The 14,654-nt window shown below is 44.1% G+C and overlaps 1 protein-coding gene and 1 long non-coding RNA gene across 3 annotated transcripts in view; one reads left to right on the top strand and one right to left on the bottom strand.

The window, feature by feature from the left end:
- The window catches only part of Heca (hdc homolog, cell cycle regulator), a 44,688-nt gene extending 32,521 nt beyond the window's left edge, over positions 1 to 12,167 (bottom strand). Inside the window, exon 1 of the mRNA XM_059272712.1 lies at positions 11,716 to 12,167. Coding sequence (XP_059128695.1) covers positions 11,716 to 12,019 — 304 coding nt within the window. The 5' untranslated portion in view covers positions 12,020 to 12,167. The remainder of the gene's footprint in view (positions 1 to 11,715) is intronic.
- A 436-nt stretch (positions 12,168 to 12,603) lies between these two features.
- The window catches only part of LOC131918558 (uncharacterized), a 50,169-nt gene continuing 48,118 nt past the window's right edge, over positions 12,604 to 14,654 (top strand). The window contains exons 1-2 of one of the 2 annotated variants that reach the window (XR_009381022.1): positions 12,604 to 12,668; positions 14,025 to 14,120. This is a non-coding gene — a long non-coding RNA (uncharacterized LOC131918558). Of the gene's footprint in view, positions 12,669 to 13,325; positions 13,769 to 14,024; positions 14,121 to 14,654 lie in introns of those variants that run through there. The other variant, XR_009381023.1, reaches the window with a different exon arrangement.

The following is a 14,654-nucleotide window of genomic DNA, read 5'->3' as shown; positions in this document are numbered from 1 at the left end:
TAAGTATTAGGAACACTACTCACTTTTTACAGTTTAAAAGCTCTCAAGAACAGTCAAACTAAAGCACATAGTGACAAGACAGAGCAAGTTGCTATCTACTAAATACTGAGAAATGGGGGCTTCTGAAACAAAGTTAAAATACATACATACACATACACACACACACACACACACACACACACACACACACACACACAACCACTCTTTACAGAACGGCACTGCCTCTCACCGGAATTTACTACTTTAGAACTAATAAGATGATAAAAAAATAAAATGACACATTATTCCAACTATACACAAGGATAGCCACCTTCTATGAAGGTGAAAAAAAAATACGTTAAAAGGACAAGCCCCTCTTCTGGGGTACAAGGTCCTAGGCTTCCACCCTTGGCATTTAATTCTGGCGTTAACCTCAACCAGCTAACCTTTCATGGGTCAGAGATCACAGGGATGTCACATGCCTACTGCCATTCTGGAAAATCACAAAGAGCCATGGCAGATTTGACTTCCAAATCCCAACTTGCTGTATCCAAATAAAATCATCTTGTCAAACTATACAACTACTTGACAAGCTTATCAATGACTACTGCAGCTGTCCCTGGTTAAAATCTTTGTTAGACGGTGGGTAGTTCACTGGCTACCAAACAACCAAGTTGACTATTCAGCTCCATCCTAATACAGCAACAGCAACTAAAACTCAAGCCCTTTCTCACTTCCTCCAACTTAGAACATCTTTAAGAATGTGGATTCTGGTGCTCCCAAGAGTATACTTCCAGTCTTAGAACACAGTAAATGTCTAGTAGATGAGTGAATGAATAAAACAAGGAACATACTAATGGGATGAACTCTAGCTGTTGCCTAAATAGATCAACCTTCATCAACTCCACATCTCCTTTCACCTCTCCATCTTCACCTCCAGTCCCTGTAGTTAAAGCAGTACTATACTACACATGCTCCTGCTCATTTCACAGCTGCTGCTGTAGTACAATGCAATAACTTATTGTGTTTATTTTTGCACAAGGAAGACATAACTGTTTCACACCTTATTTTTTTCCTTCAGTCATCTGATCTGTTTCCAGTTAAACTAGAGAGAAATGATGGCAGAAGGAAAGACTATTTATAGTCAAAGCATTGCCTAAATAAAAACCCATATAATGCCAAAGCCATCTTCAACGTTTACATTAGAATGGTGCAAGACAGAATTTCAACATCTATGCTTGCATCTTCATTATCACCAGTTACTAATTCACTATTGCCATTAACACATAATTTGTTGATTCCTACAAGCTACCAAATCCCCAGCCTCCCCTAAGCACAACAGCACCTGCTCTAAGCACTGAATCCAAACAGCACTCTCCTTTGTTGAGACCTTTAGGGGTATGAGAAATTCTCCAGCATGCTTGTAAAACTAGGAACCAGGGACTAAAAAGGCCATGGAGAAAAGGCACCATGCAGAGCAATATCAAACTGGCACAACTTTTCTACGGCACAATCTGTGTATTAAAATTCATTTAAAAATAGACTTACTTTTTTTTAAAGGCAGGGTCTCACTTTATAGCCTAGGCTTGCCTTCAACTCACAGAGATCTACCTGTCTCTGCTTTCTGAGTTCTGGGATGAAAGGTATGCACCAACATACCTGGAACGATTATCTTTTGACATACCAAGTCCATAGGTAAACCAGAGCTATAGTTTAAAAACCTAGGTCTTGCGGGGCAGTGGTGGTGCATGCCTTTGATCCCAGCACTCAGGAGGCAGAGCCAGGTGGATCTCTCTGAATTCCAGGCCAGCCTGGTCTATAGAGCGAGATCCAGGACAGGCACCAAAACTACACAGAGAAACCCTGTCTCAGAAACAAACAAACAAACAAACAGAAACACAACCTAGATCTCACCTAAAACTTCTGTTGAAATTTAACTTCCAATGCACCAGCATTAAGAAGCCAGCTAGTGCTTAGAAGGTGATTAACAATATAGATGGGATTAATAACCTTAGAAAAATGACAAAGTATACCCTTTCTATCTTTTCTGCCCTTTGAGAATGCTTTGATTTAAAAAAAAAGCACAATCCATAGAGCAGGCCCTGACCAGGAAGTGTCCAAGAGACTCTCCAAACATTACAAACTATTGCTATTGCCATTGGCTGCTCCTAGAAGTGGACGGTAAGTTCCTATTACTGGAGACATCATGTATTTCTGACACAGGACCCAGAGGCTCCTGGGCTCGAACTGACCTGAATGCTTCTTCCCTGAGAACTAGTACCAGAAGTCACCACGAAAGCTTCCAAAGGAGCAAAGCAACAAACAGTTCTGCCCAGCTATGACACCTATGAATGACATCAACAACCAATATGGCGTGATAACCCTTAAGGGTCAGTAGTGCCACTCATCCCTTGGCAATAACCAATAGTGTAGATGAAATTCTAAACGGTCTTAGTAAATAAGAAATGCAGAGCCAAATACGGAGTTAAAGCCTAAGAGATCAGAGCACTAGCGAAGCCCAAGACTACCTTTAGCTTACCAATCGCAGCCGTCCTTCCCCTGAGAACGAGACCTTCTCCTATGTGACCTTTTTATTGCCTTTCTGTTCTACCTTCTCATTGGCTCTAAACCTAACCACATGATTTCCTCGTCACTGCCTGTCTATACAGACCTCTAGGTCTCTATGGTTGGTACTGGGGTTAGAGGTTTGGGTCACCACTTAGTTGTGTCCTTGACCACACAGAGACTCTGCCTGCCATGTGATTGGATTAAGGGTGTGTGCCAGCACCGCTGGACTTCTGCTAAATGGCTTGCTTTTAGCTCTGATCCCCAGGCAACTTTATTTATTAACATACAAATAAAAGCACATTTCAGCACAAATAAAATATCACCATACAATAGGTCTCTAATTGGACTTAAGACTTGTTCAACAAGAGTGAAATCATGCTTGGTACCAGAAGTCTAGCCAACCACTCGGGGCTAGTGAAGTCATGGATCTTGGAGAAGAACCTACAACCACCACTTTACTCAACCAGCATGATCTCTAACAACATTCTAAATATTTGTCCTTATACCCACAGGTAAGTGTAATGTTCACCCCTCCTCAAGGAAACTTCTCTTTGTAATGATGAAGACCAGTACAGAAAATCACAACCAACCAAGACGCAGTTGTGGAGCCCAGTCCCAATGGATAGATCAATAAAACAAGTCCCACATCTAGGCTCAGGGATCCTTGCAGAAGAGGGGGCAGAAAGAGTCTAAGAGCCAGGGGATCAGAAAGTTTGCTGGGAGATTGTGTCTCCTAGCAATGTCAGAAACTACACCCATACAATTTCACCAACATGAGCTGAACAAAGGCAACAACGAGACAGACCAAAGTGGATGGGTAAGGGTGAGGGTTGATCATAAGGCCTCAGCCCTGCATAAAGAACCAAGGAATGCTGAAAGTGGGAGGAAATAGTCTTTCCCAGGGTAGAGTACACCAACTGGTTACCCAATTCCAAATGGTCAGCCCTGAAAACATACAGACTAACATTATACTGTCTGAGAAGGTTATACCAGGAATATATAAGTATATACATATATACATGCAACAACAATTAATGAAAAAGAAGCCATGAATTTGAAAGAGAATAAGGAAGGGTGTATGGGAGGGTTTGGAGCAATGAAAGAGACAGAGAAATGATGTAATTATAGTATAATCCCCATATAAGAAATTAAAAAAGAAAGGCAAGGCAAAGGATTAGTGCTTCTAACTCAAATAAGGCCACTACACAACTGCCATCACTGACTCCTATATGGTGATATTTTATTTGTATTAAAATGTTATTTGTATGTTAATAAATAAAGTTGCCCGGGGGTCAGAGCTATTAGCAAGCCATAGGAAAGCAGGGCAGTGGTGGCGTACACTTGTAATCCCAGCACTTGGTATGCAGAGCTGGGTAAGTCTCTGTGTGTTCAGGGATACAGCCATTATTGGACACACATGCCTTTAATCTCAATACCAAGCAAGGAAAACCTGGAGGCCTATACAGACAGGCCGTGATGAGGTGGTCATGTGGTTGGGTTTACAACCAATGAGAAGGCAGAACAGGAACACTATATAAAGACATTAACACAGGGGTAGTGAGTTCGGAGAGGTAGGACCACTGCAGGAGGAAGGGTAAGGTTTTAGCTCTTAGCTCTGACCTCTTGGCTTTCTTCTTTGCATTGGTTCTGTGTTTCTTATTTAATAAGAAGGTTGGTTACATCTACACTCCTATTTGCTGACTTTGGTGAATTATAAAAGATACCCTCAGCAAGCCTTTGCTCAAAGCAAACTAAAAGTCACTGACAACATGGCCTTGCAATGAAGTTACTAAAGCTTTAGTTTTAGCCAGGCAAAGTTAAGATATAAAGAACTCCCTTGAAACAGAGAGAAAAACGATATATATGCATGTCTATATAAAATTTATATTATATCCTATTTATTATATATTATAGTTATTTTTATTATTTATTATTTCCATATATTATATTATTAGAACTTAGACACTACACATTGGCCAATATCATAAGATAGATTTGTTAATAAATTAGCATTTTTACTAAGCTCCAAGTGAAATAGAACCTGATGGCTGTACTACTACTTTGAAGAATAACACACAATTATACAGCACAAAGTTAATATAGTAATTACAGTCTGGGTAAATTTGGCTTTCAGAATAAAATTAGGAACAGTAAAGAAACTATATACACAAAAGCTCATTTTGCTTATAGGTACACATAAGGGTTATTGTGCTGAAGGTAAATTTTAATAATTTTCCTTGGGAGAACTAAAGAAAACAGGATAGTAGCTGACCAATTGTGTTGTGTACTTAATGACCTTCATTAACTACGCATTAACAGTTCTTAATCCTATAATAGATTTTCTAATGAATTAAGTATTTCGTGTAATCACAAACATATTTTGCTTCACAACTGAATAAAACAAAAGAACTGTGGGGCTGGAAAGATGGCTCAGCAGCTGGGACTGCCAGCTGCCCTTGCAGAGGTCCCAGATTTGATTCCTAGCACCCACATGGCAGCTCACAACTGTCCTGAACTCCAGGTCCAGGGGACCTGATGGCTTCTTGTGGCTTCTGCAGGCACCAGGCATGCAAGTGGTATACAAACACACATGCAAACAAAACACCCATATATGTAAAATAAAATTTAAATTAAAAATAATACAAGAATTATGATCAAATCTTGGGGAGAGGATTAAAGCTAAACACAGACTTATTTTTAAATGAATTTATAAACCTGAGTCTTTTATTATTGTATTTTTCTTTTTCATGTATTTAATTTCTGCATTAATCTTCTTAGTTCTTCTAATTTTAGTGTTTTTTAATAATTCAAATATGGGATTAAAATGTTTTTTGAAAAATCTTTAAGAGAAAACTTAAATAGCTCTTCCTAGGGGAAAAAGTCTATATGAAAAAAAAAAATTAAGCTTGAAAAGTATGTCAAAATACTAACATTAGTGATTTCTCAGTGGTGGGATTATATTTTGACTAGAAATGTGAAAAGAATTTGGAATATCACAACTATTTTCTTTCTTAAAATTTTTTTAGATTTATGTATCTTTGGTTTATGTATATAGGTATTTTGCTGGTACCCTTCTTTGTCTGTGTACCACACATATGCAGTGCCCACAGAGACCAGAAGAGGGTGTCAGATGCTCTGGAACTGGAGTTACAGACAGTTGTGGGCCATCATCTGGGTGCTGAAATCAAAGACAGATCCTCTCCAAGAACAACTTCACTACTAAGCTATCTCTCTGGCTCTCCTTTCTTTCTTCCTCCCCTTCCCTTCCCCAGGTGCTCTACCACTGAACTACATCTCCAAGCTAACACAGTATTCTAATTCAGGAGTACTCAACCTCAAATGACCCTTCACAGGGATCACATATCAGATATTCTGCATATAAGATATTTATATTACAATTCATAACAATTATGAAGTGTCAATAAAAATTTTATGGTTGGAGCTCACCACAACATGAGGACCACAGAAAGGGCCACAGCATTAGGAAAGTTGAGAACCACTATTTTAAATAAATCTCTTCAGAATGTATGGGACGTGGTCACTATAATCCTCAGGCCAGATTTTCTCCCTCTCTTATCCTTCAGTTACCTTCACAATCTTTAACTGAACTAATTAAGTTAACTGTGCACAGCTAAAAGCTTGAAGGAAATTCCTAAGAAGACTAAGCTACAAGATAAATGGCAGTTTTGTCTCCTAGTTTTTGGTTTGGTTGATGGTTTTGAGGCAGATTCTTATGTAGCTCAGCTGGCTGGAATTCTCCATGCGAACTTCAAAAGACAATGTCCAGCCAGGTGCTGTGACCACGCCTGTTACCCAAGCACTTGGGAACTCAGGAGGCAGAAGCAAGGAAATCACAACTGAGGAAAGCCTGGGCTACAAAGCAAGACTGTCTCAAAAAAAAAAAAAAAAAAAAGGTGGTGGGGGGAAAAAAGAAAAGAAAAAAAGAAACGGGCCAATACTCCTTATTTTCCTTCTAATTCATTCAGGTAACTTAAAAATGTATGGATAAAATAAATGTCTAAAAGGGGCAACACATTTGAAGTATACTACAAACCTGGCTATAAGGTATGTTTATTTACTGATCAAAAAATAAAGAAAAATACAAATCCTGTTCATAGAAAATAGGTGGTACTCAAAAAGTGTACTGATAAACTGATGCATGATTCAGAACCTATCTTCCCATCAGAATAAAGCTATACAGTGGTTATCCCCAGTGTGGCCCACGAAACCTATTTAGCAGTTGTGAGACATGTTTATTTATGCCACACTGCCCTTTGTGATGGCACTGGTAGTCTAAGGGAAGAACCTGGAAAATGCCAGGGAAACAAGTTCCTCTCCACATACGTTCTCCAGCAGAGAGGCCACCTCAAGGTCTACCATCCTCCGAGGAGCAAACCAAATCCAAATGACCAACAATAGATGAGAGAGAGAGAGAGAGAGAGAGAGAGAGAGAGAGAGAGACCCCTGTCCTCACAGTTCAATGAACTTAAATACATTGAAAAGCCACCCTATCTCTGGAGTGCCTACAACACAGGTCAACTCTCCCCGCTGCCCAACCCTGCCTCCTTCCATCTCCCCCTAATGAAGAGCACTCCACAATAAACCTCCTGCCCATAAATCCCTTTCCAGAGATTATTTTCCAGGATCTAAGACAAATAACTAACACTATAAACTCCTTGGAACTGTCCTAATATACTCCCTTTAATAGCTATCTTGCTTCACGTTTATGGTAGGGACTATAATCTCATTTTACATATGCAGAAACTAGGGTTAGAGAACTTAAATAACTTGCTCAAGGAAATCTAAGGAACTAATTTAAAATGGGTCCTAAAATGCAAGGCAAACACTAACTACATCTACACAGACTTGTTAAGTGAATTAAGGTAGAGTTAGCTCAAAGGTTGTATTCAGAATGAATTGTGTGATGAACCTTGTTCAGCCATGAAACAGGAATTTATAAAAGTATAACTCAGGCCCACTGAAAACTGAATATACTATGATCAAGGTTGCTGTGGGATGGTCTGTATGGCAAATGTGTTGCTGATTGGTCAATAAATAAAACACTGATTGGCCACTGGCTAGGCAGGAAGTATAGGCGGGACAAGGAGGAGAATAAAGCTGGGAAGTGGAAGGCTGAGTCAGAGAGACACTGCCAGCTGCCACCATGACAAACAGCATGTGAAGATGCCGGTAAGCCACGACCCACGTGGCAAGGTATAGATTTATAGAAATGGATTAATTTAAGCTGTAAGAACAATTAGTAAGAAGCCTGCCACGGCCATACAGTTTGTAACCAATATAAGTCTCTGTGTTTACTTGGTCGGGTCTGAGCGGCTGTGGGACTGGCGGGTACAGAGATTTGTCCTGACTGTGGGCCAGGCAGGAAAACTCTAGCTACACAATGTTTCAAATATTTTTAAAGCTGAAGAAAAAAAAAAAAAAGCAGAGGCCTAATGGAGTCAGAATTTCAGAATGAAACCAGTTGTAATCTACTGCCTGATTACTAGATTCTAAAAATAATGACAAATGTTGTCCACCTACAATCATAATGTTCCAGTATGTGCACACAGATGTTTATTATGTGGGAAGACGATGGCATTTCCTCACTTTAGTTTGTTTCCTCCAATCCTTGCAAAAGGCTTCATAAATTCATACCTAAAAAGTAGGGGCACAATATCCTTTGCATTCTTAGTCAAATGCATAACAGTGACCAGTTCAATTGCCTCGATCGACTCAGCCATACTATAGTTTCCCCAAGCTTCTTCCCCTGGCTAGCAATCTTCTCCATAGAGTGAGGAGTTATTTATACTTATAATGGACAGTTAAGAGCTAATATTACCCTGCTCTGGTAACTACAATGCCCTGCACCTACAGGACATAAAACCACTCTATAAATTTGAAACAACTACTAGTTTTAGCTGGTCATTAAGTTTTGTAGCTAGAGTTTTCCTGCCTGGCCCACAGTCAGGGCAAATCTCTTTCACCTGCCAGTCCCACAGCCTCTCAGACCCGACCAAGTAAACACAGAGACTTATGTTGCTTTCAAACTGTATGGCCATGGCAGGCTTCTTGCTAACTGTTCTTATAGCTTAAATTAATCCATTTCCTTTAATCTATACCTTGCCACATGGCTCGTGGCTTACCAGCATCTTCACATGCTGTTTCTCATCGTGGCGGCTGGCAGTGTCTCTCTGACTCAGCCTTCCACTTCCCAGCTTTATTCTCCTCCTTGTCCGGCCTATACTTCCTGCCTAGCCAATGGCCAATCAGTGTTTTATTGACCAATCAGCAACACATTTGCCATACATCCCACAGCAAAGTTTACATGCAAATATATTAAAAACTGGCTTGATCAGAACAAACCATTTAAAATTTTAATAGATATGAAACATGCTCAGGCAAGCCTGAGAGCTATATAGCTAAGACTTTTTTATCTCAACAACAAAAAGGCTGCAAATATTTAATAATTGCTTTGAAAATTTTATAATAATAAAATCTAGTATCACAAGTAAAAACTTGAAATATACTTAGAAATACTAAAGTGGTCCAACTAATGTAATTTTAAAATTTAAAAATAATTCAGTCTTGAGCTGATGAGATGACTCAGTGGGTAAGAGCATTTACCACTAAAGCCTTACAACTTGAGTTCAATACCCAAAATCTACATGATGGAAGAAGAGAATCAACTTCAGAAAGTTGTTTTCTGACCTGGACAGGTATGCTATTTGAGTCAAAAAGAAAAAAGAAAAAAGTAAGCCTTTGTTGATTCTTAATAGTTCACACATGTCTATTGCCACTTCCTATAGATATTCACAAGTATCACCTCTCTCCCACACCTACACTATATATATATGCATATACGTATACATATATATACATATACACACATGCATGTACATACTATATATATAGTGTGTATATATATATATTATATGCCCTGTATCTACAAAACATAAAACCACTCTATAATTTGAAACAACTACTAGTTTTAACTGGTCATATATATATATATTTTTTTTATAAAAATATATATAATCTATATATATAAAATTTCAAAAGCATTTGCAGTTTCTTTATTCATTTTGTGCAGGCCTCAGAACCCACATTAATAATACTGTCTTCAGAAGCATGGGGATGAACTACTCACCAAGGCATCACCCATATTAGAACCAACAATGTGTGCCATAAAACTCAGCTCACTGCTCTTCAATCTGCAGCGACTGAGATTCTGGTTATGGCAATGTGGGGCCCCATTTCTTCCTTTTTCCGTCTAACTAAATAATGTTCTAATCAGAAATACATAGCTTTACACAGGTATACACAGTATTGCTAAATTTACCAGTTTAGTACTTCAAAAGAATAACAGGAGCATCATAACTGGCTTCATGTTTTCAAGCTAGGAGGTACCACCTGCCAAATAAAAACTTCCTCAATCACTTTAAAACACTTAAATCTTTCAGAGTGCGGTAAACCAGGACGGGAAGGAAGGCTTCGTGAGAACCAAGGACGCCCTAACTTGTAACCACCAGCGTAGTCCCTATTTAATATGCAGTACTGTTAACACTACAAATGATTAATAGTTCTAAATGAATAACATAGCTATTATTCATCAATCATCTATTATTTGCAATGAGCTTTACTGACCTTTACATAATAAGCCTTTAAAATAACAAGGACCAGGAACTTGACAGTAAAGGGTCACTCTAAGCGTCCTGCACAATAACCTCTAAGGGACCACCATCCAAGTTTGCACAGGAGGAAACTTGGAAAACCGGCCTTTCTCCAGCTATCAAAGCTCGAAATGGTTAAGGCAGAGTCGACAGTATCCAGAGTCTAAATACCTTCCTCTGTGCCACACTGATATCAAGAGAAGAAGGTTAGAGCTAGGGAAGCAAGAACAGGCACAGGCGAGCCAAGAGTATTATCAAACATGCACAAACAGGGAAGTCCGCGACTGGTAATAAATAAATAAAACTTCCTAGTTCCAAACGGCAGGGGCACAGCCACGGGGGCTGCTTCCAACAGCCTGGAGTCTCCTACGGAAGCCCTGGGGAGCTCTTCTACGTGCTGCGCCCTGTTTAAAGGGAGACCGTCTACACAGAGCATGGCTTCGGCAACTGAAAACCGTCTTCAAGGACAGAGGTAGCTATTACAACTATTCTCATCTACTCCCGTTAAAATATACACTCTCTTCCCTGCCGGACAGGAAAAAGTTTAGAAACTGTCCGAACACATGTCAAACACCAGGTCACGAAGAAAACTCTTGTCTCCGTATCAGAAACTCCCGTCACATCTCAGCTATCACCCACGTGCCCCCCTCGAAAGGATCGTTCAGGCGCTCCAAATACTATCAGGCTTCTTTCAGAAAACAAATGTGAAACTATTATTATACAGGGGGACTTTTTCTTTTTCTTTTTTTTTTTTTAAACTCCAGGCTGGGAACGGAAGTCAAGTTCAGATTCTCTTCCTTCCTCAAGCGAGACGGAGAATAAGAAGAACACTCCCCTCATCACACACACACACACACACACACACACACACACACACACACACGAGGCAGAGACACACAGAGACAGACAGACAGACAGTGAGCAAGCGAGAGAGCGCACACTTCTTGGCGTCAAGATCTCCACCTGTGGCCACATCAAGGCGACAGGCCTCGATCTGTTGGGAACGGAGGCTTTCCCTCCTTGGAGGCAAAGGCGGGTGGGGTCGGGGGGGTGAGCAGAAAGTTTTCAGTGCGATCACTCTAACTTGGTCACCTTTGCTCGATCGCTCGCTCGCTCGATCGCTCGATCGATCGCCGGCTCGCACTAGCCCGGGACACTCCGGGACTCCGCCTGCGCCGACACCACGGGGAGCAAGGCACGAACCGCTCGGGCCGCAGAGCCCCCGCGGGCGCCCCCTCCGAACCCCGAAGCCCGGCGGCGGGGTCCCCCCCCCCCCCGGCCCCGGCCCAGTCCACGCCGCTCCGCGTGGGGACCGCCAAGGGCCAAGCCGCGGCGGGGCGGAGGGGCGGGGCGAGCACTTCCTGACTCGCATTGTCCACGCGCCGCCCGCGCCGCGCAGGGCCCCGCCACCGCGCCCGCCCGCCACCGCGCCCGCCCGTCGGGGAGGAAGTTGGCGCTCGCCCCGCCGCCGCCGCCGCCGCCGCCGCTGTCGTCTTACCGTTCTTGGCGTCTCCCGCGGCTGCAGCCCCCGCAGCGACGGCGGCGTTGGCGGCGCCCGTGCCCGCACCTCCGGGCCCCGCCGCGCCGCCGGGGCTGCCTCCCGCGCCGGGTGACACCGCCCCGCAGCCCGCCGCCGCCGCCGCCGCCGCCGCCGCCAGGGCCCCTCCGGCCGCCGCGCCCGTCGCACCCGCCGCCGCCGCCGCCGCCGCCGCCAAGGCCCCGGCTCCATTTTCCTGCTCGTCGCCGCTGCTGTTGGCGCGCTTGTTTTTGCGGCCGCCTTTGCTGTTCTTGGGGTTGGGCATCTCCCCGGTCCGATCGACGGAGGGTGGTTGGTGTCCCCGGGATCCGGCGCGCCCACGAAGGCTGGGCGCCCCCCGGGGCCCGGCTGCCGGAGAGAGCGCGGGGCCGGCCGCTCTCTCCCTCAGGCGCCCGCCCCGCCGTGCGGCCCGCGCCGCGCCATCCCGCTCGCCGCGCCCTCTCGCTCGCCCGCCCGCCCGCCGCCGCCGCTGCCGGCTTCCTGGAGCCGGCGCGGCCACCCGAGGCTCGCAGCCGCGCGGGGCGCAACGGGCCCGCGAGCGAGCGAGCGAGCGAACGAGCGAACGAGCGAACGAGCGGAGCGAGACGCTCCGGGAGCCTGAGGGAAAAGGCGGGTCTCGGGCTTGTTTTGATTCGGCTGCGCTGACACGCTCCGGGCCCGCCCCCCCGCCCGTGACGACACTGGGGCTGGAGCCCGGCCCCGCCCACCAGGTGACCTCACGGCTGGAGGGGCCCCCCGCCCCGCCCCCGTGACGTCACGCCCCGCGGCGCAGAGCCCGCCGCCCGGGTGACGTCACCCGGGCGCCTTTGGGGCAAGCCGGGGGAGTTCGGGGCGGCGGGGGTGCGGAGGAGTAGGGATGGGCGAAGCTCTCCGGTTTCCCGCGGGTGCTGCCAGCCGCGTCTGAGACGTGCCAGGTAAGAGTGTCGGTGGAGTTGTCAGGTGACCTTCTGACCTTCCTGGAACGAAGGGTTGACGACGTGGGCTGGAAAGACAAACAGGTGGGCCAGAGCAAAGCAGGAAAGGAAAACCTTTCGGATGAGTGATTCGTTCAGTGGCTTCCGCGGTTCAGGAAGGAGACAGATGCAGGGAGTTCCTGGACGGTGCAGGGAGCCGCGCTCCGCCGGGGGGGGGGGGATCCCTCGGTCTTAGGGTGGAAAGAGACAGACCCGAGTGTTCTGTCCCAAGCACAGCCAGCCTGGAGGAGCCAGGGTGCACACGGACGACACAGTTGTCTTCAGAGAGAGAGGCCCGGTTGTGAAGAAGACATTAGCAGGTGAAGATGTGAGGGCATGGCCATGCCCAGCAGTAGCTGGCCAACACAAAACGAACTCGATGGAATCTTTGGAGGTTCTGCTTCCTAATTTTGTCAGGGCTTTTTCTTTCTCTCTCTCTCTCTCTCTCTCTCTCTCTCTCTCTCTCTCTCTCTCTCTCTCTCTCTCTCTCTTTTTGACCTTACAAGTCCTTTGTGTATATATTATGGCTTCTGATTTTGTTTTTATGGGATTCCTGACTATATGAACGTGTGTGTGTGTGTGTGTGTGTGTGTGCGCGCACACACACACACACGTCTATATGTGTTTCTCATGCTTTTTCGTTGGCTCTTTTTTCTTCTGTGTGTTTTATCCTGTTTGTTTTCATTTTATCTCATTTTATTGTATTATTATTTAGATGCTTGTTTGTTTTCTAATGAGAGACAGAAAGGGTGTGGATTCGGCTGGGAAGGAAAGTGGTGAGAACCTTGGAGGAGTTGGAGGAGAAGCCATATTAGAATATATTGTGTGGGGGAAAAAATCTATTTTCAATAGAAAGAAAAAGATGTGTGAGCACAGTACTGTGAGATGGTCTCTCGGTATGCTGTGAATATGTGTTGCTACCATTGGTTAATAAAGAAGCTGTTTTGGCCTATGGTAAGACAGGTTATAGCCAGATGGGAAATCTAAGAGAGATACAGGGAGAAGAAGGTGGAGTCGAAGATGCTGAGAGCACCAGGGGAACAAGATTTAATGGAACACAGGTAAACACAGGGAAAGGCACGAGACATGTGGCAATATATAGATTAATAGAAATGGGTTAATTTAGGATGAGTGAGCTAGATAGTAATAAGCCTGGGCCATAGACCAAACAGCTTGTAATTAATATAAGTCTCTGTGTGTTTACTTGGGACTAAATGGCTGAGGGCCACAGGAAAACTTGTACAGCACAGGGCTCCTGGGAAGATTTGATGTGGTGGTCTTTTTTGAAGCTCTGTTCTGCTCTCTTCCATCTTTCAGGTCACAGCTTAGATACCTCATTTTCTTCGGCATGATCTCATGGAGTCATCTCAGAGCATTGCAGTTAATTGCACTTGTCTACACCTGATTATGTTGGTATGTGTATGCTTAAGTATTTCTTGTCTGTCTTCCTCACATGAAACTGCCATTGATAGGGGATTTTGTCTTGTGCACCATAAGAAACAACTGACATAATCTTGTCGAATGTATAGATAGAGTTATTGATCCATGACTACAGAAGAAAGATTGTTTTAACTCGGTTTTATAATATCCTCTTCCTATAGTGTGATTTTTTTTTTGCTTTGTTTTGTTTTGTTTTTCGAGACAGGCTTTCTCTGTATAACTTTGCATCTTTCCTAGAACTCACTCTGTAGCCCAGGCTGGCCTTGAACTCACAAAGATCTGCCTGCCTCTGCCTCCCGAGTGCTGGGATTAAAGGTGTGTGCCACCACCGCCCAGCCTATAGTGTGATCTTTAATTAACTAAGCTGTGAATCAAGGTACTGTGACTGTGTTGAGAAGTCTAAAGAAGCAGCTTTTAGCCTGTGGGTTACAACCCCTTTGGGGGTCAAATGACCCTTTCACAGGAGTTGCCTAAAACTGTCAGAAAACAGATACTTGCATTACAGTT

Source organism: Peromyscus eremicus, chromosome 8b (genome assembly GCF_949786415.1).
Source record: "Peromyscus eremicus chromosome 8b, PerEre_H2_v1, whole genome shotgun sequence".
Taxonomy (NCBI): domain Eukaryota; kingdom Metazoa; phylum Chordata; class Mammalia; order Rodentia; family Cricetidae; genus Peromyscus; species Peromyscus eremicus.
The sequence above is the reverse complement of the archived record's forward strand: the minus strand, read 5'-3'. Positions and strand labels throughout refer to the sequence as shown.